Consider the following 27,857-nt stretch of genomic DNA (forward strand, 5'->3'; position numbering starts at 1 on the left):
AGGGAGTGGAGCTAACAACCAATATCTTATGTCCAAGCATTATTTTAAGGTATTATATGCCAATGAGGGTTGAGCAATTTTGCATAATTCCAATGTGGATTACAATTACGTCAACTACAACCATCCAGAGAAAAACACAGACTAATTCACACTAGTGACTATAGGATGTATAATTCACCGTGTCATTCTGAGGGGGATCACATCGTTATGGACCTGGAGGCTTTGCTGCAATAATCTGTGCATATGGACAATTAATTGGGACTGCACCTTTAACGCTGGACATGGTGCTAATCAGGTAGTCTGAACTCTATCGCTTCCCATCCTGTCATTGCAAAGCCCCCCCACCCTTCCTCTGATCTTACTGTAACCTTGATTGTGCATCAGGCTTACAATAATCAATTAATTAAAGCTCACGCAGGAATTATAGCTACAGTGAACATGAAGCTCCCAGAGCTTAAAAAGGTCCAATGCAGCGGTTTTTATCTCAATATCAAATCATTTCACGAGTAACAATTAAGTAGCTTACAGTGATTGTTTTAAATTCAAATGGTCAAAATTTGTTTCTTAACAAAGAGCAATTTATCAAGTAAGAATTTTGCTGGGACTGTCTGGGAGTGGTTTGAGTGGGGAGGGGAAAACAGAAAACTAGCTCTTGGTAGAGAGGTTTTGAACTCTTTCTTATTGGTCTATTAACACATTTACTGCCTGGCAGGCCAAAGCTCCATCGAACCAAAACAGGCTGAAATTTTAGGCAGTCTTTAGAGACAGCTCTTACACTAAAAGGGCATTATCATATTATTATTTTTTTTCACAGTATTATTCGAAACCTCAATGTGGAAATATATATAAAAACACAGGACATTTAGTTATTGAGTGTACTGGGCCTTTAAGGTAGTGCAGCCAGGAGGTGGATACCTGCTGGAACCTATCATATGTGGGTGGGATTCCTTATAATCAAGGTCCCCATCTCTGCAGCTATGTTATCTGTGGAGGCTTCCCTGCCTGCGCTTTAATCTCTGACTAGGATACCATAGGGCAGGAGTCAGCAACAGGTGGCCAAAACTGATCCGCAAGTGTTGTTTTTTTGGCCCCCCAAAGTTTTTAGGATTGTATAAAAATTATATATAATAAAATACTAAAATCACCAGGAACTCAGCTAAAAGAAAATATTTTGAAAATATGTTTCCAAGTACAGTAGTCCCACAAATAAAAAGAGAGACATACTGTATATTAGGGTTCCCCAATAGGCGCCCATTGATTTATATGGATTATTTTGATCAATTTGCAGTGTACAAATTATTTATAGCTACGGTATCTTCCGAAAGTATTCATACCCCTTGACTTATTCCAGTTTGTTGTTACTTAAACTGAATTTTTTTCTCACCCATCTACACACAATACCCCATAAAGACAAAGTGAAAACATGTTTTTAGACATTTTAGCAAAGTGAATAAAAATGTAAAACAAAAATCTCTCATTTACATACAGTAGGGAGAACAAGTATTTGATACACTGCCGATTTTGCAGGTTTTCCTACTTACAAAGCATGTAGAGGTCTGTAATTTTTATCATAGGTACACTTCAACTGTGAGAGACGGAATCTAAAACAAAAATCCAGAAAATCACATTGTATGATTTTAAAGTAATTAATTTGCATTTTATTGCATGACATAAGTATTTGATCACCTACCAACCAGTAAGAAATCCGGCTCTCACAGACCTGTTAGTTTTTCTTTAAGAAGCCCTCCCGTTCTCCACTCAGTACCTGTATTAAATGCACCTGTTTGAACTCGTTACCTGTATAAAAGACACCTGTCCACACACTCAATCAAACAGACTCCAACCTCTCCACAATGGCCAAGACCAGAGAGCTGTGTAAGGACATCAGGGATAAAATTGTAGACCTGCACAAGGCTGGGATGGGCTACAGGACAATAGGCAAGCAGCTTGGTGAGAAGGCAACAACTGTTGGCGCAATTATTAGAAAATGGAAGTAGTTCAAGATGACGGTCAATCACCCTCGGTCTGGGGCTCCATGCAAGATCTCACCTCGTGGTGCATCAATGATCATGAGGAAGGTGAGGGATCAGCCCAGAACTACACGGCAGGACCTGGTCAATGACCTGAAGAGAGCTGGGACCACAGTCTCAAAGAAAACCATTAGTAACACACTACACCGTCATGGATTAAAATCCTGCAGCGCACGCAAGGTCCCCCTGCTCAAGCCAGCGCATGTCCAGGCCCGTCTGAAGTTTGCCAATGACCATCTGGATGATCCAGAGGAGGAATGGGAGAAGGTCATGTGGTCTGATGAGACAAAAATAGAGCTTTTTGGTCTAAACTCCACTTGCCGTGTTTGGAGGAAGAAGAAGGATGAGTACAACCCCAAGAACACCATCCCAACCGTGAAGCCTGGAGGTGAAAACATCATTCTTTGGGGATGCTTTTCTGCAAAGGGGAGTAGGACGATTGCACCGTATTGAGGGGAGGATGGATGGGGCCATGTATCGCGAGATCTTGGCCAACAACCTCCTTCCCTCAGTAAGAGCATTGAAGATGCGTCGTGGCTGGGTCTTCCAGCATGACAATGACCCGAAACACACAGCCAGGGCAACTAAGGAGTGGCTCCGTAAGAAGCATCTCAAGGTCCTGGAGTGGCCTAGCCAGTCTCCAGACCTGAACCCAATAGAAAACCTTTGGAGGGAGCTGAAAGTCCGTATTGTCCAGCGACAGCCCCGAAACCTGAAGGATCTGGAGAAGGTCTGTATGGAGGAGTGGGCCAAAATCCCTGCTGCAGTGTGTGCAAACCTGGTCAAGAACTACAGGAAACATATGATCTCTGTAATTGCAAACAAAAGTTTCTGTACCAAATATTAAGTACTGCTTTTCTGATGTATCAAATACTTATGTCATGCAATAAAATGCAAATTAATTACTTAATCATACAATGTGATTTTCTGGATTTTTGTTTTACAGACCTTACAGACCTCTACATGCTTTGTAAGTAGGAAAACCTGCAAAATCAGCAGTGTATCAAATACTTCTTCTCCCCACTGTAAGTATTCACACCCCTGAGTCAATAGATGTTAGAATCACCTTTGGTAGCGATTACAGCCATGAGTCTTTCTGGGTAAGTCTCGAAGAGCTTTGCAGCTTTTCAGTAATGTGTTGTATTGGATTTGCCCCAAACATAACACTTTGTATTCGGGGAAAAAAAGGAAATTGCTTTGCCACATTTGTTTGCTGTATTACTTTAGTGCCTTGTTGCAAACAATTCTGTACAGGCTTCCTTATTTTCTCTGTAATTTAGGTTAGTATTGTGGAGTAACTACAATGTTGTTGATCCATCCTCAGTTTTCTCCTATCACAGCCATTAAACTCTGCAACTGTTTTAAAGTCAACATTGGCCTCATGGTGAAATCCCTGAGCAGTTTCCTTCCTCTCCGGCAACTCAGTTAGGAAGGACTCTGGTATCTTTGTAGTGACTGGGTGTATTGATACACCATCCAACGTGTAATTAAGAACTTCACCATCCTCAAAAGCGATATTCAATGTCTGCTTTTATTTAAAAAATTACCCATCTACCAATAGGTGCCTGTCTTTGCGAGGCATTGGAAAACCTCCCTGATCTTTGTGGTTGAATCTGTGTTTTAAATTCTCTGCTAGACAGAGGGACCTTACAGATAATTGAAAGTGTGGGGTACAGAGATGAGGTAGACATTCAAAAATGATGCAACTTAAGTGACTTAAGCACATTTTTACTGCTGAACTCATTTAGTCTTGCCATAACAAAATGGGAGTGAAGGCACTGTGTGTTCCGGCACCCCAACCATCCACTCAAGGAAAAATCAGCCCATGGCTGAATGGAATCGGGGACCCCTGCTGTATGTGAACATGGCTCAATGTAATCAAGACATGAAATTATCATTTTCAAATACAAATCTCTTTTTGAGCTGACTTGTGGTCAATTTGAAGTGTACAAATGAATATAATTATGTTATCCGATCCCCTGACCATCTGCTCTGACAAAAAGAGATCCGCTCTGACACTTTCTAGCAGAATAAAATGTTAAGACGTCCAAGGTGGGTGAATACTTACAGGCACTGTGCAGAGATGTGGGCCAATTCAGCTATTCATTTTTAAAAAAGGCTAAAATTTCACTATTGATTTAGTGGTGGGTACCACGGTTTGAGGTGAGGTGCTATGGACCAGGACAGATTGTAATCAATAGGATGTGTAAATAGCCACTACTAAACCCCAGCAAACCTTCATAACAGCTAACCAAAAACCATCCTTATCATGTACAAAATTGCATGGCCAAATCAAGTCAACTGGATATACAGCACTTGGTTTGAAGGTACTTAGGGGTGATCTGGCTACAAATTCAGGTTTTTGGGATGTCGCAGGATAAAGAGGTTGTCAGCTCTTGCAACAGGACAATGATGCACCTGTCAATTGAAACAGATCTGAAATTAAATTGCAGGATAATTATAACGGAGCAGGAGAGCTTATAAATCATCGAAAATCGTTCAAGTACCAAACAGAGGTGCTCTTCCAGTACTTTCTTAGTGCCAAATTCAAGTCCAAGCACCTTGTCCGTATCCTGTAGTATCAAGAACATCAACACTTCATTAACTTAACATTCTCCATTTATTTTGAATACTTAACTAAAAAAACTACATTTCAGAAATGTATGCAACAGTGCAAATCATACACAAATAACCATTCAGGTTGATACATCATGATTTAAATTAATAAATATACATGACTTATTTTACACTTCGAGATGCTACAAGCACTTTTCACAGTTATATAACATTTTCCACATATCCGACACTCTCTCAAGTCAGTCTGCTATGAAATGGGAAAAACTACACCAATCCCAGGTTACAACAATCTTTCTAGGATTAAAACAAACAATGAATACTGTTTTACAAACATTTATCCCAATTATAAAACAAAACATACCCTGTTTTGGTTACCCTTGTTTCTCTGATTAATTTTGTGAGCCAACAATGAAACTTCAATATGTATACTATACACAGTATGCATGTTATCTATTTAAGTTTAGAAGCTATTTTGCTTATTCTTCCAAGTATATTAATCAAGCTGTTGCCACATGTATAATATCAATCAAGACACAGGTTCATTCTATGAATTACACAAGTTGCCAGTAGGTAATATCTTAACAAATAGACAGTGACCTGTTAATGTTTTGTATTAACCTAAAAACACAGAAAACTGCTTATACACCCCAATATGTCAGGTGAATGGATTGAATGAAATAAAACAACCACATTTCTCCAGTAATTAAAACATCCCCAAAACCCTCTTCATTCAAGAGCAAGATAGATTACGTTTGTAAACATTAACAGAAGATACTGTAAACTAGATCGGTAAGACGGAATTCAATAATAGTACACTGCCCATTCGATGACTAATGCCTCTAGAAAACTAAAGTTTGATATTGCTCCTATAGCCTACAGGCGTTTTTTTGTCTATGAATTTGAGAGGGGTTACAATTCACCAGCCCCATTCCTCAGCTGTATACCAAGACAAGTGGCGGCTGCAGTTTTGCTGTAAAACAAATCCCAGAATGTAGCTTTAATATGGGCCATTTCAATATTTTCCATTAACTTACGCACCTCGCACATTTTATGACCCCAACAGCAGCAAGTTATCGATGGGGCAGTGTATATGCAGAGGTTCCCATTATAACATACTTTTACTCGTCTCTGAAACTATGTGAAAGCAAGCAAAACATATGAAGAACACGTGAAAAGCACTTTTATTTGCCTTTGTTGTTTTAATATTGATAGGAGTGAAGGACGAAAAAACAAAAAAAAGTTGTGCTTTTTAATTTGGGATGAAATTGTGTAATGAAATAATAAAAACTTTTTTTCCCCTTTCCAAATCTCAAGTGCTTAAATCTTCACTTGCACCCAATTACCAACTGAAAAGTGAAATGTCATCAATAACAAAAAAATAAGTCTTAAATTCTCATGGCATAGCCAGAACATTTCAGTCATTAGAATAGGGGATAATAGGAGACATTTTATAATTACTGTCGAGAAATTGAAATTAATGTAAGCCCCATTTACTGTAGGTTCCTAGTGCAGGTTTCTTGTCTCCCATAATCCATTAAATTAAACTCATTACATAACATTTTTCCTAAAACATCTCTAAATAATTGATTCCCTTTAAAGATGGAAGTGTCACTGTCCGCCCCACAGCCGTTGTTATTGCTTATGTCGACGAAGCAGAGGTGGGGAGTGTATCAAGGGGGAAAAATACAGTGTTGTTGTTTGCAGTAACTTCTTTGTTGTTGTAATATGGTACATGAACGTGGCAGCTTCACCCTTAAGGATTCTAGCTTTAACTAATAAACAGGATGACCACATAAAATATGCAAACATATTCCACTAGTCGTTAACAACTGTTACTGGGATGTAATGCTTGATATTTGAAGAATACAATTGATCAATTAACAATTGTCTTAACATAATATGAAACCATCTCCACATGCATAAATATTGTTCCATTGTTTACCTTTTCACCTTCCAAGAACAAGAAGTCCAATAAATTAAACTGGTTAAGCCACTGCTTGGAAAAACACTAAAAGTGCCAGATGTTCATCAGTTAAAATTAACTTTTTTTCATGGAATTAAAGTAGTCTGGGATCTGTTCTATTGTAATTTCAATTATTGATATATATACAGTCAAAAGTTAGGAGACACCTACTCATTCCAGGGTTTTTCTTATATATATATATATTTTTTTAACATTTTCTACATTGTAGAATAATAGTAAAGACATCAACACTATGAAACACCACATATGGAATCACTTAGTAACCCAAAATGTGATTCTTCAAAGTAGCCACCTTTTGCCTTGATGACTGCTTTGCACACTCTTGGCATTCTCTCAACCAGCTTCATGAGGTAGTAACCTGGAATGCATTTCAATTAACAGGTATGCCTTGTTAAGTTAATTAGTGGAATCTCTTTCCTTCTTAATGTGTTTGAGCCAATCAGTTGTGTTGTGACAAGGTAGGGGTGGAATACGGAAGATAGCCCTATTTGGTAAAAGACCAAGTCCAAATTAGAAATATATTTAGATTAGTTTTTTGGTTACTACATGATTCCATATGTGTTATTTCAGAGTTTTGATGTCGTCACTATTATTCTACAATGTAGAAAACAGTAAAAATAAAGTAGGTGTCCAAACTTTTGACTGGTACACCATATTATATATATATATATATATTTAATTATTGAAGAATAGAACTTACAGTAGAAATGCTTTACAAGCTTAGCACAGCTGTCTACCACAGCTCAAAATATGCCTTTATTACTCCATTGTTTACAAACAAAAACATAATGATTTGCTTCAAAATATTAAAAGATTTGGCTTTATGCAGCGTAATATATCTTCCATAATCCACAATTAGGTTTCTGCAGGTTTGCATGGGCTTGAAAAATGTGCCTAAATTGACCTAATTGTATATAAAAATGTGCAAAAACTCCTTGATTGTGGCTGTTAAGCTTAACTGGTCATAAAACATCTCCATTGTTCACAGTCTGCTGGCTGAACAGGAAGTGCCTAAACAAGTGGCAGGGCTGCCATTTGGTTTTTGAAATCTACTGTCAAAAAACAAAACAGCCGCCCTGCCTCCTAATTTAGTATACAGCGGAGGGATGGGGCTAGGGAAATGTAGCCCTCTCAAATTCATACACACTGATCTAAATGCAAGGACTGACGGTCCATGACAACCACATTAGTTAATTTGTTTGTGATGCTTTTTTGTTTACAATTACAAGCTTATATTTTGGGCTATGATTGGGTAAGGCAGTTGTACGCTAATGCAGGTATGTAGAAGTTAAATTCTTCAAAAATCATGGGCTGTATATAAGTCATTTATGGATGTATCAATCCCAGACTCTAGCTTTAAGGGCCTTCAAGATGTTTAATTCTTACAGAATTCACCTTTAAAGCTGAGATGCAATGTTAATTGTTTTCTTAGCTCACGATGAGTTATAACCATCTTTGAATTTGCATACAAGCTATATGGAAACCCTGTGAACTAAACATTGCATGTAATGTGAGTATGAAGTCTTGCCTAAAATAGTTAAATTCAAGTTATATTGTGACAATATCAATAGCGAAGATCCGTGTTTGACATTGACTGAAAGATTTCAGAACATTACTTTTTAGTCTAGGTTTTTAATAGGGCTGGGCGATAAGGCCCCAAAAAATCTAAATTTCTTCAAACATAGGTTCGCATCACGATATACGTCAATAAAAAAAAAAAAAACATTCTCTTTAAATAAGCTTTGTTGTACAATTAAAGGTAAAACCCTGCATTTAAAACAGGCAGCAATAATCTAAAGAATGCATGGCTTGTGAAATTATACCTAGGGTAAATATAATCCTTCCACAACCATAAGACCCAATTAATAATGTCATTGTTTAAATTGCTTTTCTGCAATAATCACTGATCTGGTTTTCAAGTCTTTTGTGAAAAATTTAACCAGAACCATGCATAATGCACATTCAATAATAATGACTAACTTCTTGTTGGAGGCATTATAGAAAATTATTAACACAGGTCTCATAAACAATCTCTCAATGACAAGTCCACGACGAACAGTAGACGGGGGTCCCCGTCTGTTTGAGATAATTATAATTATCTCAAACAGACCATAAAAATAAATGCTTGCCATTTCTTCAAAGAGGAGGATGAGCTGGCCAATCAGCGGCCTACTCCCATGAATAATTTTAATGACTGGTATACACCCAGCTGCTTTTTAACATAATAAAAAAATATTGGAAGAAAAAATATTTAACTCGTATTGTAATTAAATATAGATCATATTTCATAGACATCTGGAAACACTGGAATGCTACTTTAAAAAAGGTAGACTTTGGGCAAAAACTCTAAAATAACGGCTTTAAACTGTATAACTGATCAATGCACCATAATTCCAAGGTCATGTAATGCGTAAATAAAAATATATACTGATGAATAAGATATTTGGCTATAGAAGTTCCATTTCTTGCCAATCTCTACAGCTTCCATCCAAAAACAAATCGTGTGAGATGACGTCAACACATACTGGAGGAGTTACTGGCTAGCTAGAAGTGGCTATCTTAGCTAACAAACTAGCTACGTCAGTCACGCCGCGCATGACCAGAATGACACCCAAGGCACACCCCATTTCTGTTTGACAATTGAGAAGTTGGACCGTTTATCGCACCCAAAGTCAACCATTAAAGCAAATTTCCTGCAATTCTACACATTTTGCCATTATTTATGAGTGTTCATATGCTATCTAGGGGCCCCCTAACCCACAGGGGGTCTCCATTAGAAACATTACTTTACTGTAATAGAGGAGATTAACCTTTTTATGGGTTTTGGTTTCCATATGACAGATTCTGTCAGACCAAACCTAAAATGCAAATGAGAGTTGAAACCACTGTCAGAGAAGAAGTGATCTCTCATCTTTGTTGTTGTGAGTGGCAGGGGGCTGGGCTTGGTGTGTGTAAATGTGTAGGTACAACGTGAGAAAAATCAGACAAACGCTCATTAAAAAAAATATTTAAAAAAAATGGATTCCTGAGATAGAGGCATTTGGAATATCGCGCTAAACATACATTCCAATTAATCAAATAAATCGCCCAGCTCTAGGTTTTTATACTCACATTCCATGCATTGTTTACTTCTCAGGGCTTTCCTTGGAGCTTGTATAAAAATTCTAAGACAGCCACATAACTCCTCTTGAGGTATGACAATTATTACGATTACGTTAAACATTTGGAAAACTATCCTTTTAAGAGATCCAGAGTTTCACAAGTTGATGATCATTCAAACCTAAAAAGTGTGGTTTAAAATTGGACAGACTCAGTGAGAAAGGGGCAATCTAATACTACAATAAACTGGTAGCATGCATTTAGGTTCAAAATAAAAAGGCCTCATAACAGTACACATATAGATAACTGGAAAAAAATGTAATAACTGCATGCCCCTATGATTGCCACTTGCAAACCTCACTAGTTATTCATAGGGATGGGCTTTTTAAATTAAGTAATTTTTTCAGATAATCAGATGACTTATTCTGTGATGCACGTGCCCGTCACAGGTAAAGTTTCTCAAAGTGCACAGCAGTCTTTTCCAAACATTCTATGAAAAGGACAAGAAATGCACAACAAAAATGTTCTCTGAAAGCCTCCATACATTGTCCGATTGCACCTACCCACTGCTGCATTCTCCATCTCTTCTTGCATTTGTTTTTATTTCATTAAGCCTCCACAAATGTATCATGATCCTCAATTGTCCACTGTCTGAAGCAGTCCATTGGATGAATCTCAAATTGAAGGATCCTGAGAATATAAAAATGAAATGTGAGAAAAGGTGCAACTTTAATTAATCCCCCTGAATTACAAGTGTACACTCGTCAGTCAAATAGGGGGTGCCTTTATTTGTCCTGTTTCACACATGTACAAGGGTGTAACCTGTACAAGTGTGAGGTGTGAAATGCAAATGTACTTTTTGCATATCCCACTCCCCAAGACACTGGTCACTGCCAGGGATCAGCCATTTTCTGTGTTTTCCATAAGCGCTAGCCATCGGCTAAATAGCCGATAACAGACTCATTGCAAGCCGGCTACTTTTTGCACTCATTAATTAACTAGGCTTCTTTTCATATAAAAGTTTCAAGTCGCTAGTCAGACAAATCAGAATAGCCTTCTCCCGGAATGAACGATATGCATTTTCTAGTGTTCTATTGATAGGTCAGGGAAAAACTGCTGGTTTGTCAGTCTCCTGTCTGTCGCTCCTCTCGGTACCGGTGTTATTTTTGTGCGCTGTGGTTGACTTTAGTCAACATTTATTTTCACAGAGGGAGAGCATGATGCTTCTTCATTGTCTCCTGTGAACGAATTTTTAGGTCTTGTGTAATGTAAGTGGTAACTATGTGTGGAAATCCACCTAATTATTGTTTTGTGCCACATTCATTTATTTTCTTTCCCGTGTTTCATAGGCCTACACAGCCACGGAGTCAGGGCGCGTAGGCTATAAGCTACTGTGCGCTTTGATTTGATGACCGAACAGCAAGTGTTGACTAGTTCAGTGCCAGGTTCCCAACTCCGGTCCTCTACTGCCCCCAAAAGTACACAATTTTGTTGTAGCCCAGGACAAACATACCACTGGACTAGTTTATAAAAGGTGTCGAACTGATTTAATAAACAGTTATTTGTCAACGGTATTGCATTGGGACAAGTAAACCAAATATCTTGTTTGTATTTTCATAGGATTCGAAGGCCATGTCGATACTTGCCAGTGACCGCTAAGGACTCTCTCAGTGTGATGAGTTGTTTGCGAACGGCTCTTTTTGAACAAAACTGCAGATAAATTATGAAAACATTTGATGAAGATGTTGAATCCGCACTGCAGGAACAATAAATAGGTAGTGGCAAGAGAGACTCATTCTAGTCCAAAATATGAAAAAGAAAACATGACATTATTAAACATTCATATAGGCTTACTGATTTGATTAAAATCAACATGTTAAACACGTGCTTCATTCTTAAATCTTGTCATGTTACCTAGCTAGCAACCTGAAATTGACAACTGACTAAACTACGCACAAATGTGGATGGCACGGGAATAACTGAAAAGGATTAGGCTACTGAGAGGGAGTGTGTGTAGGCCTGTGTGTAAAGTTATCTGAACAGTACAGATTGGTTAAAGTGTTTTCATAACATTGTTGGACAAGTTAAAAAGCTATTTGTATCCAGAGCCAGTTCTTTTTTCCTATAGTCACACTCATTTAGAATGCCTGAAGCTTTAACAGTACTAAAGCTGTGTGTGTGTCCGTGTACTGTGCGCAAGTATCACAAGAACATTGATAAGAGGGAGTAGGCCTACTTAAACATCGGGAGCATTACGGTGAAAATGCTATTAAAACATTCTGATGTAGATATTGTGTTTCCGTCCCTTATAATCAAAGTATAGTATGCCTGTAACTCAATGCACTGCTTTGAGTTGCCTTTCTAAAGAACGATGTAATGAAATCCACATGGGCTGCTTCACTTGACCCCTTCTTAATACAGCTCTCTGCCCCACTCATTGATGTACCTTTAACTTGTATTTTTTTACTTGACAATTGGTACTGGTGTTTTCCCTAAGATTTAGAAAGTGTCACATGTCCTCCCCCTACATAAAAGCGGAGATCCTTCTGACTTAGATGATTACCACCCAATCGCCAACTTATCTTGCCAAGCCAAGGTATTAGAATCGCTGACCAACTCCCAGCTAAGAACTTTGGTAACTTCACTCTATTCTAAATATGCACCAATCTGGTATTAGATCTGGACAATACTCTGTTTCAGCCACTATGCTTGTTTTAGATGTGTTAAATTGCCTAGATCATAAAAAAAACTTTGTGCTGCTTTATTTACAGACCTTTGAGGCATTCGACACCATTTCTTGTCAAAAACGGTCTGAAATGGGCCTGGATAAGAGGTCTTGACAGACAGGACACATTGTTTGCTTACTGATGGTGTCAAGTCTAGCTTCCTCGATATTACGAAAGGTGTACTGCAGGGGTCGATTTTGGGAGCTGTTCTCTTTACTATTTAAATATTATTGGTCTATGTATTAAATCCAGTAATATTCATCTGTATGCAAACGATACAGTTATGTATGCCATTGCACCGACTGTTGACAAAGCTATGTTCGAGCTGCAATCTGAATTTGTTATATTACAGAAAGCCCTTGTTGATTTAAAACGTTTACTTAACACAGGCAAAACTAAATATATGTTCTGTGATTCACAGAATAATTTCTCAGATGGGCTACATATTCATTTATTGGATGCTTCGCTCATGGAGCAGGTCGCTGCCTATAAATATCTGGCCGTTTGGATTGATAAAGATCTAACGTTTAAAAAACAAACTGATGAGCTAGTTAAAAAGCTAACATTTAAAGTGGGCTTATTCTTTAGAAACAGATCTTGCCAATCCATGAACAGCAGGAAGCAGATTGTGCAGTCAACTTTCCTGACAGTTCTTGACTATGGTGATACTATTTACCAGAATGCAGCAGCAACTACTCTTAAACCTTTGGATGCATTCTTCGCTTTATCACAGGTGACAGTTTTAATACTCATCACAGCATCCTGTATCAGAAGGTCGTCTGGGCCTCACTAAACTCCCGTAAATCACTTCATTACTCCATTCTTGTTTACAAAGCTCTGCTCCACAAGTGTCCAACATACCTCACTTCCCTGCTGAAATGTAAAAATATGAGACAACCAACCCTGCGACAGGTTTGTTAACTCGAGGTCCCGCTTGTCTGGACTTTAGTTTTAATGCACTAGTTACGGAATACCTTACAAAACAAATGACACCTGGATTCCCTGATGCCAATAGGGCAGTTTAAAACTCTGCTGTTAAATTAGTTCACTGAAGTGTGCAATTGTTTCAATTGATTATAATAACCGGATGTAATGTATTTATTGCCATCTTGTAGTTTATCTTTTTGTTGTTGCTGTATTGATGTCATTTTTTTGTCCTCAGGGCACCATTGTAAATGAGACACTGGTGTCATTTGGGTTCTCCTGAGTAAATAAAAGTTAATAAAATAATAAATACATTGAAAAACCTTTCTTTTGGGACAAATCTGAGCAATTACAAAAAAAAAAAAAAAAAAAAGCCATTAACTTGATTAATGATTTTAAATCGAGTGATGCCCTGAATAAAATACATTATTTGAAGATCAAACATCATTGTGGCAATTCATATATTGCAGTAAAACTGTAAATATGACTTTAATCAAGAAAAGACAGGTGTTAATGTTTTTTTTTTTAAAGTTTCTTACTTAGAAAATAGTCCTGATCATATAGACCTAGAAGATATCAAAAACTACTAAACACACTAAATTCAAACATTTTCAGTCATTTTAACTGTAAAGTCATGTCTTCCTACTCAATACCACAACTAATTTTACCAATCTGGGAGGTAAAGTCGCTAAAAGCTTTCATTCATTTAGCTGTGTATTTCCAATGGAATCAAGGCATTACAATGTACCAGAGACCACAAAAATACAGCTTGTTCTGCCCCCCAAAATTAAATGCCCGCCGGACCTTGCCTAGCTACCCAGACTCCTTGCTCCGCCCAAACTTTACGCCCACAGACGTTAGTTTCTCCGCAATTCATCTGGATCTGAGTACATCCCGGACCTGTCACCGAATGCAAACACATTCGGGGCCGTCTGATTGGTCCAGAAACCAATGGGTTGGGCCAAAAACCACATAGGTAAAGCGGAAGTTAGAAAATTCGTCATTGGCTTTCATACTCGGACTAGTTTTGTACAACATCCCTCGTGCCCACAAACAACTTCAATGTTAGTCTCAAACTAAACAAAGAATTTAGTGTGATCGTCAGGCTTTTACATTTTTTAAATATTTATTTAACCTTTATTTAACTAGGCTACAACGGACCCCCCCAGCCCGGAACTCCCTGGCTGGCAACTTTTTCTATTTGGCTGGCTACTCCATGTACTTGTGGAAAACACTGTATTAAGGGTTACGTGTGCCTTGCTCAAGGGCAGATCGACAGATTTCACCTCGTCGGCTCAGGGATTCGAACTAGCAACCTTCCGGTTCCTGCCCCAATGCTCTAAATGCTAAGCTACCTGCCGCACTTGTTCACTCATTCCTCATGTATTCAAAAGTATTGGATTGATGCAAGCATGGCTGGAGATGAGTCTCGACCATATTCCTCACACCAGTCCTTTCTTTTTAAATCCATGAGGGGGAATGTATGAGTGCACACTTCGGGAGAAGGGTAGAGAATTGTCATGTTAGGCATGCATTCATGCATAGAATACCTGCAGATCCCTTGGTGGCTCCTGACTGGTCAGCTGTTCTTCCTTTGCTGAAGCTGTGACGACAATCTGCTGTAGACTGCGGGTCACTGGTCCCCTCACCCTTCCACTCTGACTGCAGGGGTGCTCATCCACCTGTGGTTGTTGTTGGTGGGATTTCACCATTGTAACGTTAGAACGAATTTCCTTTACACCATGCTGCATCCTATTGCCTTGACGTTGTGGGGAGTTGAAAGGGCGAACAAGAGACAGTGCAGTCAGTTTGGGTGCCTCCTGCGGTGTTTGGACACTTGCCATTGCAATGATGGCTTTACTTTTTTTGTTTGACAGGACTTTATGAGCTGGTAATATGGCTGTCCTCTTTGTTGGACTAGAACTATGGGCTCTGCTTTTCTGTTCATGGTCAGATTTCTCTTCCAAATGAAGGACTTCTCCGCGAAGGTGGCCGTTATTTTCCTTAGTGTAAGAGATACTGCCATCTTTTCTTTTCTTGGCCTCTTTGGCAGCAGGTTTCCTGGGGCAGACGGCCATGTGCTTGGTTCGGCTGCGGCGGTATGTGAATTCTCTAATGCAATGTGGACAGACATAGACCTCTTGCTCCTCATTCACTAGAGAAGAGGTTTTCTTTGTCAAAGAGGTAGACTTACTCCTCTGTGAAATGGCCCTCTGTACCAGATGTTTTTTCCTTTTGTTGAGTGCATTAAGCTTCAACTTGGCAGGTGGCTCCTGATTGAGTTTGGGACGATTTGTTTGACTTGCCGTGTGTAGAGCATTTTGGCCATTTGTGGAATTAGTAGAGGACAGTACTCCATTTTGGGCTTTTGCAAAGTGACGAAGAGGAATGGGGTTCTTATTGGGTGTGTAGCGTCTTTTGTCACTGGCATTTGCACAGGCAAGAATGTGTTTGTGCAGCTCTGGCATGTTATCAAAGCTATTGCCACATTTAGTGCATCGGATAGCAGTGCTGAAGGTTTGTGGGATGTTGTGGGTGGTGAAGTTGGTAGCTGAGGCTACAGAGCCAACAGGTGTCCGGTTGTGATAGGGAAACGGAGGCGGCTTAAAACTGGGATAGTGTTGGTTGATGCCAAGACAAACATCTAGGCCTTTGGGTTTTCCTCCCTCAGAAGCCATTATCTTTATTGTGGTAAAGAGTTCCTCAGTAGCGTCATCTAATTCTCCCTCATCTTTTATGACAGGTTTATTGGACTCCGCCATGGCACAGTAGGACAAAGCCTCTGTGATAACTTTTGTTGAATTGTTGTAGTTCTGGGGTCGTAGCTTGCCATTTTCTTCCTCTGTGTATTTGCATTCCTGGCCAGGGTGCAACTCCTTTTGATGATGTTTCAGGTTGCAAAGATAAGCAAATTCCTTTGTACATGCGCAGCAAACATAGCTCTTGCCGACGCCATGGAGGGTTGACCTGTGATCAAGCAATGCCGTGGGCTTCCCAAAGAGCAGCACACAGAACTCACATTTGTATGGCCATTCATCAGAATGCTCACTTACATGATGACCCAGTTCCTTCATTGAATGAAAAAGCTTATCACATACATTGCATATGAATTCCTTAGTGAAAGTCTCTTGTAGCTTGGAGAGGGTCTCATTTGATGATTCTTCCACTTGACTTGTGCCCTCAGAGGGAGGTGCTGTTTTAGAGGGGCAGATAGATATGTCCTCTGATACTACCTTTTGGTTAGATTCCTTTTTAATAATGGAAGGAACAGGGGAGGAAATGGATTCTTGACATTCAGATATGACTGCAGACAGCGTTGAAAGGGTAACCGATTGCTCTAAAGAAGATACTAAAATAGTAGGGTCAACGGTTTCATGAGGCAAGGACAGAAGCTGCTGCTGATTTATGACAATTTGCGCAGGTGCTGTGGATTCAAAATTATTTTCTTGGAAAGCAATTGTGGTAGGGACAAGGTTCTCTGGGGTTTCAAGAGCAACTGTGCATTCAATTAAAACAGTATTACTAGTAATGTCAAAGGAGTTGATAAGGGAATCGTTTAGAGTTAAAGCTGGAGAGCATGTTGGCACTTCAAATCCAATGTTGGAATCAACTGTGGTAGTGTTCAGAGCTATTTGATTTATAGTGTGATCTGTGAGAAACACATGCCCTTGTAGATTGAGAGTTGGGTCAAGGGGTTTAGAGATGGCAAGTTGGCTTGCAGAATTAGAGGTAGCCCAATCTGGCAAAGCAGCTCTCCACTCACACTCAGCTGAATTCAATGAATTTTCAGTGCAGATTATTAAAGGTTTAGGAGATATCTTAGGGGCCAATACTTGAAGGATAGGTTGATTTGTGAAATTGCTAGAGGAAGATGTTGGTGGTGCTAAAACAGTAATTAGCGACGGAGCAGTGGGTAAGACTGGATGTGGAGATGGGGAAGCAAGTGCTATGGTGCATGGTGAGATCGATTGCCTGGTGACTGAAGCTAGAGAGGAAGGGGATGGACTAAGTGCTGAAGAGGGCAAAGTTAATCCGAACACCTCGCCTTCAGTAGCAGGTGACATATCTGAAGCAGTAACTATGGCAAAGTCTGTACCTAATGGTGCATCATGATTTTCTAATATACTTAATTCGTGCTCTGCAGCAACCTCTAAGTTTGCGTACTCATTCATCAGCACCTTCTCCAACATGCTGGTGTTTGGCTTCCTCTTTTTATTTAAGGGTTGTGGAACTAAAATTCTCTTTGCTTCTGAATCATCTGCACTCTTTCTGTGCACACTCAAGTCCAACACAGCTTCCCGCAGGGCTTCGTCTTCACTTTTCTTGACAGCGTTTGAGAGGTCCAAAGGTTGCTGGTTGCAGGAACTACCCCCACTCATTGGGGACCATCCCTCTGGCAAGAGACGAGTTGTCATTGCATCGTTTACTGGTGGACTGTTGGAGATCTCACTCTCATCATTACTGGATAAACTGCATGCGGGTGAACTGCATTGGCTCTCTGAAGTTGGGGCATTGACAGCAATAGAAACACCCACATCTGTTGTGCTTTCAACATTCAACATAGGGCTTTGTTGTGGTGAGTTTGGGGGAGACCCTGTCCTTCTTTTAAACCTCCCCAATCCTGCTGGGAGGACAGTCAGGGAAAGTGGTGAACACAGCTTCTGGCCTTCTGTGATCAGGGCAAAGCTGGGTTTGAGGCCATCTTGCATCTGTAAGAGCTGTTTCAGCTTAGGTGACAGATAAACTGTTCTCTCTCTCTGAAGGATAGTAGACTCTGTGTTCTGAGGAATGAGACTTTCTATCAAAGATGACACAATTGATGATGAAGAAGAGGAGGACACAACAACTTCCGATTCTAGTTCAGTTTTGATTTGGGGTAGAAGAGGTGGTGTGGCAGTTCTTCTTTTTGTCAAGGGTTGACCAGTTATCCCTTTTCCTGTGTGAGTAGCAGTCTCTACTTTAAGAGCCTGACTGATCTGGGCAGGATTAATAATCACAGCATTTAGTCCAACTAAAGTAGCAGATCCAGAGTTCACTTCAACTACCTCACAGCCGCTGACAGTGCTTGTTGATACAATCTTCCCATCTATATAAAAGCTGAGGTTCTCAGAGATGTTACCAGAGATATCCAGCATATATTGCTCCTCTTGGTCACTTTCGATCTCAAGAACTGCTACTGGGCTTGTGTTGTTGGTATTCTGTTGAGATTTAATAGGGGGTAGCTTTGGATGTTTTGCTTCCTGCAACAGTGTGGCTTCCTTACCTTTGAGCCGGAGATGGCGCTCGTGGATCCTGCGCTGATGTCGTCGCATGTTTGTATGTGTGCTAAAAACCTTTTTGCAATACTTGCAAGTGTGACCACCCTGTAATTCTCCATGTTCATCTGACGTAGACACCTGTTCTCTGTCTGCCAAAACAGAGGCACCGGAGCTACTGGGAGAAGAAGCACATTCTGGACCGTTGTGCTGTAGGGCAGAACTTAGAGGCTCCACAGGCTTTATTAAAGATCCAGGCCTTGTCTTTGCATTTTCATGTCTCCTCTCATGCCGTCGCCGGCCAATTTTTGAGCCAAAGGACTTGCTGCAGTACTTACACTTAAATATGTGTGTGTGGTGGTTAGCTAAGGTGTGGATGTGTATGTGACGTTCTAAGCCTTGCTTGCTGGTAAAATTTCTTTCACAGAATTGGCAGGGAAAGGAGTCCTGGAGCTCTACATCAGGGTCATGGTCAGGATCCTCTGGGAGCTCAGGGGTTGTTGAATGGGAGACCGATCCTAAATCCTGCTTCAGGTCACAGCCTTTGGCCTCAGGTTTTTGGCAACTTGTGTTTGAATCTGCCAGCTCATCCATTTCCATGGACATTAAATAAAGACTGCAGTGAGTTTCCTCAAGCTCCTTATCCTCCTCCTCTAAATTGTCATCATCTCCCAACTCTGAGATGTATAAAGTGTGAGAGTCTTCCATGGCCTTGGGAAGCTGTGTACTCTTCTCTTTGGAGTCCTCTGACACAGCAACCTTTTGCAGGGATCGGCAGGTGGGAGAACCTCTCAGTTCAGACCTATGATTGAACAGATATACAAATTAAGATCCTGTCATTTAATATCCATTTAGCCCCATATTGACAGCTCAAATCACACTAGTCAGGGCTCAACATTCCTATTTGCTTGCTTGCACGACAACGTCTTCCGAACCCCCAGTTAATCAAACTTTCCAATGGCCTGCTCGGGGCAGTACATTTTAAAACTCTAAAACAGGAAAAAAAATATGTTCCATTTGTATTTAACAAAGGGTCAATGTGGAATTGGTACATACATTTTTGGGCTTAGTTCAACTATCGCTTCAAAACAAGGGCTGGATATTGCCAAGGATCTCACGATATGAGCACGACACTTAGGTGCCAATAAGATATGTATTAGGAAAATCCATTTGAATTCAATCACTTTTTGATATCACCCCTTTTTATTTTAACGAAACCTTTCATTCAAAATTTGTCCATTGTAGAAGAAGTGTTCAGAAAGTGACTTTTTGTACCTGAATGCCAAAACAGTCAAGAGATAAAGGTGCTCAAAGTTGACCTATTTTACATACCTCAGACATCCATGTCTTATTCATCACGGGAAAAGATAAATGGTTGAGATTGTTATAATTTAAAAGCTTACAAACTGTCAAAATTTCTTGATTATTATTTTCATTTTTTAATAAAATGTATGTAATTTGTTTTTACCTTAAAGGGGAATGGAAACACTTCAGGAATTAAAGCTAAGCAAAGAGATGTATTCAATCCACTAATACGAAACATGTGCTTGTAATATAAGAAACATCTATTTTTTGTATTTTGATCTTGAAAAATGTTTATTAGAGGTATGGGGAGCGCCATCTTGAATTGCCATAGTAATGACTACCATGTCTCATTGGTAGGAGTGAACAAATTGTCAGTTTTTGCATGGAGACAAAAACGATTTGATTTATTTCATGAATATTCATTAGTCTCGACAGAACCCGCCAGGTGATTGGTTGAGCCTTCTTAAGTGCGAGACATCACTCTGAGCCCTTACCACAACATGGTGGACAATTTCTCTCACCTCGGATCTGAACCCAGTAGTAACCACCAACTTCAGTTGACATTTAGAACGTTTGCATTGAAAATATGACAATTTCCTTCGAGGGTGCGTTTCCATTTACCCATCGTGTGTCGATCAAAACAGCTAGATGTAATGGCGTCACACCTAAAAAATATATATAATAATTACAACCTAGTATCCAATAAAAAAAAATTGTGGTTGAAGTGTTTCCATTGCCCATTTAGGCAAATTACACATTAATAAATTGCCGAAAACATGTATGCCCTCCCACCTATCGGTTTCATGTCTCAGCTTGCCCACGAAAGTCATAATGGTTAGAACGCAATAATGGACTAATATTTGCCATATTCTAATAATTCTGCTGTGCCAACCTATCGCCACGGTCCGTGTCTTAGTGAAACTTGCACTCCTATAGGTCTGAAATAATTTGATCGTGAAACTTTCCAGCCAACCAGAAAAGCAAGGCGAAGCAATTCAGCCATTCTTGAAAGTCAGGACAATCCTTGTCCTGCAGTAGGCATTTAGAAGTAAATGCTGAGTGGAGCGTTATAGTTACACGGTGACATCACATGCCCGGCATACCTTCACAATGATTTGGAAATCATAATTTTTTCGCAATAAAGAAAGTTTGACAACAGAAAAATCCACCCTGTTGAACAGATAAAAATGTTGTCCATCTTCAGAAAACTTAGCCTATACCTGCCGTTTCGATTACACGTCGCATTTATATATTTTTTGCAACATTGCTTTTGTGTAATAAACCTGGGTCAATGGAAACCTGCCTATTGACAGTTTACATAAAATTAAAATACGAATCTGACATTCCCGTGGCCCAATAACATTGTCGCCGATGAGGGCTTGCTAGCTAGCTACAGTGTTTTGATTAATGTCAGACGTTTTCTTATAAAACAGCTCAGCTGAAAAAGGATTTTGCTGTGAACCAATGGGGTAACCACGGGTTGTTGTTTCCACAGGTGGGGCCGTGACGTTCTATCTAATACCGACTGGGAATCTCAGTGTTGCCAACTTAGCGACTTTGTCGCTACATTTAGCGAGTATTCAGACCCCTCTAGCAATACATTTTCATAAAAGCGACTAACGACAAATCTAGCGACTTTTTCTGGTGTTATTTGAGACTGACGTGAAAGCACGCATCGTTCTTACTCTTCTCAACGAGCAACGGGTGCTGCCGTGGGCCCCACCCCCGTCCCAAAGCACTCACAGGTGGCCCAGTCCCTCCCAGCTGCAGTCAGAGCAGGAGATGTTCACCCCTCCGCGTCCAAACTGCAAATGAATCACGCATGCGGGAAGCCGCCGCTGGCTGATCCCGTCTGGCTTACATTCAGGGGGGGATGTAAATGTTAAAAAATTAACAAAAGAAACAAAGAAATTCAATAAAATAAAAAACTAAGTAACTCCGCCAGAGTGTCTCTTTTGGGTCACTTTTGCCGGTCCCAAGCCCGGATAAAGGAGGAGGGTTGGAATTGTGACATTAAAAAAAACAAGAATCGGCAGAAGAAAGTTCATTTGTAGTTCTAAACATATTTAGGGTGTTTTTTACTCACTTTTTGTCTCTCCCACGATGTTATTCCTCTCTCCTACAGCGTCCATCACAATTACACATACATGGCCAATTATGCAAATTAATCAATGACGTCATTTAGCGACTTTTAGGACAGCCAATATCTACTTTCCTTACTGAGTGAGGAGTTGGCAACACTGACTGGGATTAGATAGAAGACTACAATAGACTACATGGCAAAGAAGACTACAATAAACTCGCCTGAACCCAATGATCGTGTGTGTGTGCGTATCTGTCCTGCAAAGTAGCGACAGTCAAGAATCTAGGGGTTACACTGGCCATGAAGTAGCCAACTAGCCAGCTAATCGTGGATGCCAAAAAACACAGCTATCTAGTCTTTGTAGCTCAAGGGCACACAGGCTACACTAGCCAACTGGTTAGACATGATTACACCATGGGCAACAATAACTGGTGACTAGTTCATTTTCAGGCAAATATTTTCAACTTGACCACCGCATTTAGGAGGATAGGTAATTACTGAAATGCAGCTAGCTAGATCACTGGCCAGGCAGTAGTCACTAACTAAATCGTGGACGCATGACCCATTCTTTGAAACATTTGGGTTAACTTGCTCATATCAAGCAACACGTAAAGATGGTTTGTGGAAAGGTACAAATATTATTTTTTGAATGATTGCAAGGTGAAACTAAAATAGATATGTAGCTACCTGGTGAGGCTTTCATTTATTTCACTACTTAATTTGGTGATCAAACTAAGTTTCCCAAGTGGTTCGATCGGTGCAAGACAACTGGGAACTCAAGGTCAAATCATGACGTCAGTGACCCTCAAGTCAGATGTCTGTCTGAGCTCTAAAAAGATGTCAGAGTTACTGACTTGGAATTCCGAATTGGATGGCCATTCAAAAATATTTTTCCCAGTCGGAGCTTGCTGGTGACACTGCTGGTGAAACTGTCAGTGATTTAAATAGAATTCAAGGCACACTTAACCAGCATGGCTCCCACAGCATTCTGCAGCGATACACCATCCCATCTGGTTTTCACTTAGTGGGACTATCATTTGTTTTTCAACAGGACAATGACCCAACCCACCTCCAGGATGTGTAAGGGCTATTTGACCAAGAAGGAGAGTGATGGAGTGCTGCATCAGATGACCTGGCCTCCAAAATCACCTGACCTCAACCCAATTGAGGTGGTTTGGGATGAGTTGGACCGCATAGTGAAGGAAAAGCAGCCAACAAGTGCTCAGCATGTGTGGGAACTCGTTCAAGACTTTTGGAAAAGCATTCCAGGTGAACCTGGTTGAGAGAATGCCAAGAGTGTGCAAAGCTGTCATCAAGGCAAAGGATGGCTACTTTGAAGAATCTCAAATATATTTTCATTTGTTTAACACTTTTTTGGTTACTACATGTGTTATTTCATAGTTTTGATGTCTTCACTATTATTCCACAATGTAGAAAATAGTAAAAAATTAAGAAAAACCCTTGAATGAGTAGGTGCGTCCAAACTTTTGACTGGTAAAGTAATGTACTATCCAGATGAGAGTAGCTATTTGGCTAACTGTTTACTTAACTATTTAGTAAAGTAAAATAGCTACCCTGACTGTCTGCATTAACCCTTTTTGCACTAAATGTTTTGACTCATCACATATGCTGTTGATTCCTAGTTATATGTACATATCAGTGGAGGCTGCTGAGGGGAGGACGGCTCATAATAATGGCTGGAATGGAGTTTAATGGAATGGTATTAAACACGTGCCTTTCCATTGACTCCATTCCAGCCATTATTATGAGCCGTCCTCCCCCAAGCAGCCTCCACTGCTACATATATACCTCAATTACCTTGTACTGGTAGCCGTTGATTATAGCCAAATTATCATTTCTCATTGTGTATCTATTACGTGTTTTACTTTTCTATTACTTCTCTATTTTCTGCATTGTTGGGAAGGGCCCATAAGTAAGCATTCACTGTTGGTCCACACCTGTTGTTTACAAAGCATGTGACAAATAACATTTTATTTTATTGGTGAGCCTATATATTATTTGCAGTTACGCCTCATGGATGTGAAATACAGGTTAAATGCTTGGTATGTCACATGGTCTTGAAAAACACCTACTTACATATGTATTTTCAGATAAGGGAGTAACCTAAACTACATTTTTGGTGTTACAAACCTGAGGATAGATATGATAAAACAACACATTTCAATTGGATTTAGGCTGAAGTAGTCCACCGCATGCTTACCATCTTCAGAATCGATGCAGGGTTCACTGCATCATTTTTGACTTTGCTTGTTTTGACCAGGCTTCTGTCTGTAAGAAGTGACAAACATATATTAATAAAGAAAATAGTAAGAGACTAGCAGCAAAACATCATTGTACATGACCTGACAATCTTACTGTAGTAGAAACATACGTGTTTCTTTGCAAGCTCGCCTTTATCTTTTGAGCCCCTATACAAGAAAATGGCAACGCAATGACGGCAGAGAAAAACAACCAGAACTACAGTTGGAAACGTTCTGTCAGTGTCTAACATCGGGGTCAGCAACACATGCAAAGCAGGACCAGGGGAGAAGCGTTTGTCAAGGTCATTTGGACTGATTAGTAGGCTATTGTAACAATTTCACAAAATGTACAGTAAATTTGGCAATAGTTTGGATGATGAATCCCTAACGTTAACTGTTTAGCAGTACCAGTCACATTTGATTAGGAATGTATGAAAGTAACCATGACTCAAATGTTTAGTAGCAGAAAGGCCTTTGTTAGCTAATTCAATTGAAATCTAACTATTAGCTAATGCACTAGTCAAGACAAAAGACAAGGGTAACGTTAGATATCGAGGCTAATGCACAGACTAGTCACTAGACAGACAGAAAAAGCTAACTAGATAGAGCTAGCCATTATTGTTAACAATGGGGCTTATGCTTCACGATAGGGCCTAGTCATCAGACCTTACAAAATGTTATCTGAATGTTAAAATTGACTTATTTTCATGAGATTGGTGATCACTTGAGTTAATGCAGCTAAATTAAGATTGAGGCCCAGTCGACACATACCGTGTCATAGCAGAGCCTGTTATGTTACCTCATCCAAACACCAGCCTTAATTGTATGAATAGATAACTATAGTTAGATACCAAATCAAGTTTCATATCACAATGTTCTATCCACATATTCTTGTTGGATCGCCTGCTGCATCACTTTAACGTTAACTATCTATCTTCAAAACAAACCAGGTTTCCGATATTGATATACTAACTAGCTAGTTAATCAACACGGTTACCCTACGTAAAATATCATCAGCTGCACATTAGTCGCATCAACGTCACGGTTAGCTAGAACTTGCAAGCTGGCTAACGAGAACACCTCGAGCTGTAGCTATCAACTCAAAAGGTCACTTGGCTGCAAGCTCATTGCGGACCCATTCCACTCGCCAGTTAGCTAGCAATACAGCTAAAACACACCGATAATCATTCTACAGCCAATCTACCAGCTGTCATTGACCGTTAACACAACAAACGTGTGGCTAGCTAACGAATGCTTTAGCTAAAGTTAGCTAACTGAGCAATGATAAGAGGGTTCACATCGATGACATTACATGCATTTGAATGCACTAGCTGCTATGCAGTTGATATTCTTAGGGTATTTACAATTTTTCAAAATACTTTCCTGTAGATGAATCTTGAATAAAGCTTTGGGTATTCTTCAGTTGTAGGCTTGCATCTGTTATTGTCTTCCTTATTGTGCCATAACAGAATTGTTTCCTAAATGTTCATTGGCTGCAATGTGGAGGTCAGAAATGTAGGACCAATCAACAACATGCTTGTTAGGCTACGAGAGAAAAAAAGTCAGGGCTATATTCAAGATGTGCTGACGGTTTGCAGCATTGTCAGGGCCTGGTCAACACACAGTACACATTACAACAGTGCAATAAATAAACTCTATATATTAAAATGCAGACGATTGAATGTCATAAATCCTGTATGAAATTCAACTTATCCACATGTGGATTGCAATTTCATTCCAATTTGCAATACATGTCCACTATAACATAAAAATGAGCTGGAGTGAACAAAAATAATTAGGCCAGTGTTTCCCCTGTTATTGCATAGGTGGGACTGCCCTTACTAATACAGTTTATAATAGAGTTTAGCTTCTGTTGGATGGTTTGACAAAATTGACAAGTTTGGTGCCTAATTGTTAAGTTCTCATCAGCTCATCAACAACATAGTCAAATTGACTGCACATCCAAATAGACCCAAGATAAAATGATGCATCTGGTTTGTCACCTCTAAACAAAAATTCCAACAACGCCTTCCTGAAAGCTGCAACTGACCTAGCAGGACTAGTATTTTTTAGACTCACCAAATCTCTCTTATTTCAGGGGTAATCAAATCCGTGCCTTTGAGGTCAGCAGTGCTGCAGATTTTATTTTCTCCCTGGTCATTTTAATCAAGTCATTGTAATGTCATTGACTAATCAAATCCCACTCATCTGGGGCCTCATTTATAAATGTTGCGTAGGCACAAAAGAAGGGTATGCCACTCTCTAAAGCTTCTTCGGGATTGGTGTCCCGTCCACTGGACAGTTGAGCTAACGTAGGTTAATGCGATTAGCATGAGGTTGTAAGTAACAATAACATTTTCCAGGACATAGACATATCTGACATAGACATATCTGATATTGGCAGAAAGCTTAAATTCTTGTTAATCTAACTACACTGTCCAATTTACAGTAGCTATTACAGTGATAGAATACCATGCTATTGTTTGAAGAGAGTGCACAATTTTGAACATGAAAAGTTATTAATAAACAAATTAGGCACATTTGGGCAGTCTTGATACTACATTTTGAACAGAAATGCAATGATTCATTGGATCAAACTAAAACTTGATGGGAGAATGTGCGGTCCTCCACGGACACTTTGACCCATACCTACGCACATAAACTGGAGAAATGAGAAACTGCGACTCTGATGGCATAAGGATGAAACTCGAGAAACGCTTTGAAATTGATACCATTGTGTAAAATAAATAAAAAATATTACCTCACGTATTATATATGAAGAGTTCCCTGGAGTGCACACAAAAAAAAAAAAAAAAAACATGACTTAGGATAATAAATACAAACGGAGATATCTGTTTTTGCTACAGAACCCCTCAGATATGTTGTCCAGTTTAATCGGGAATCGTATTTCATTGGATCTGTAATTATTAAACAATACTTGCATGTTATGAAATGTATTCTCATAAATAATAAGGTGAACAGTATGACAAATTACATTTAAACTGATGCCATTTACGATGCCTCAGTCGGGCAGATACGAGTGCACAGTTTCATATATTGTTATCACATGTTCGTTGTGCAGAACTGTCAATGTGATAATGGCCCTGTCATTGTCAGTTACAATCAGGGTAATCACCACACCTGAAGGTGTTACGCAATTGGGTAGCTGTGACAATCAAATGGGTGGGTATAAAAAGGCATGCAATTACAATGCGTAATGACGCACAATGGCTGCTTTGGCACTGTTGGAAGATTTGGCGAATGGAAGAATTCAGAGTGAGCAAATTTTCAGAGACCAGCAAAATTTACTGGCCAATGATGATGAGTGGTTCCGGTTCCGATTACCAAGAGCTGTTCTCTTGGATCTCTGTGCTGTAGTGGGCCCATCTTTACAGAGAAGGACCCGCACTTCAACTCCCACTTCATCTCCTTGGCAACCTCGTTATTAGCATCGATGGTGTCTCTTTGCGTTTGCAGGACTGCATCTGTGAGGACACTGCTGCTGGAGGGTTGTGACGCACGAGGTGCAGTGGAGACAGGGGGCTGGGCGACTCAGCTCCTGCTCAGCTGCAGCACCACCGACCCCGCTGGAACACACAGTGACTAAAAACAA

General features: G+C 39.8%; 1 protein-coding gene across 3 annotated transcripts; it reads right to left on the minus strand.

Annotated features, from left to right (window-relative positions):
• Positions 1-4,631: 4,631 nt before the first annotated feature.
• On the minus strand, positions 4,632-25,580 carry prdm2a (PR domain containing 2, with ZNF domain a). Of its 3 annotated transcripts, XM_071371741.1 has the most exons (6): positions 25,016-25,580; positions 24,205-24,272; positions 21,987-22,019; positions 21,644-21,752; positions 14,891-19,397; positions 10,854-11,400 (listed from the first exon to the last, which is right to left on the minus strand). In XM_071371741.1, the coding sequence occupies exons 5-6, from the start codon at positions 19,301-19,303 to the stop codon at positions 11,305-11,307; spliced, it is 4,509 nt and encodes a 1,502-aa protein (XP_071227842.1). In that variant the 5' UTR covers positions 19,304-19,397; positions 21,644-21,752; positions 21,987-22,019; positions 24,205-24,272; positions 25,016-25,580; the 3' UTR covers positions 10,854-11,304. The 3 variants fall into 3 exon arrangements, with proteins under 3 accessions (XP_071227843.1, XP_071227842.1, XP_071227841.1); XM_071371742.1 differs by lacking the exons at positions 10,854-11,400; positions 21,644-21,752; positions 21,987-22,019 and adding an exon at positions 4,632-10,380 and having other exon boundaries at positions 25,016-25,578; XM_071371740.1 differs by lacking the exons at positions 21,644-21,752; positions 21,987-22,019 and having other exon boundaries at positions 25,016-25,579.
• Positions 25,581-27,857: the final 2,277 nt, after the last annotated feature.

The sequence above is a fragment of the Salvelinus alpinus genome, chromosome 28 (assembly GCF_045679555.1).
Source record: "Salvelinus alpinus chromosome 28, SLU_Salpinus.1, whole genome shotgun sequence".
Classification (NCBI taxonomy): domain Eukaryota; kingdom Metazoa; phylum Chordata; class Actinopteri; order Salmoniformes; family Salmonidae; genus Salvelinus; species Salvelinus alpinus.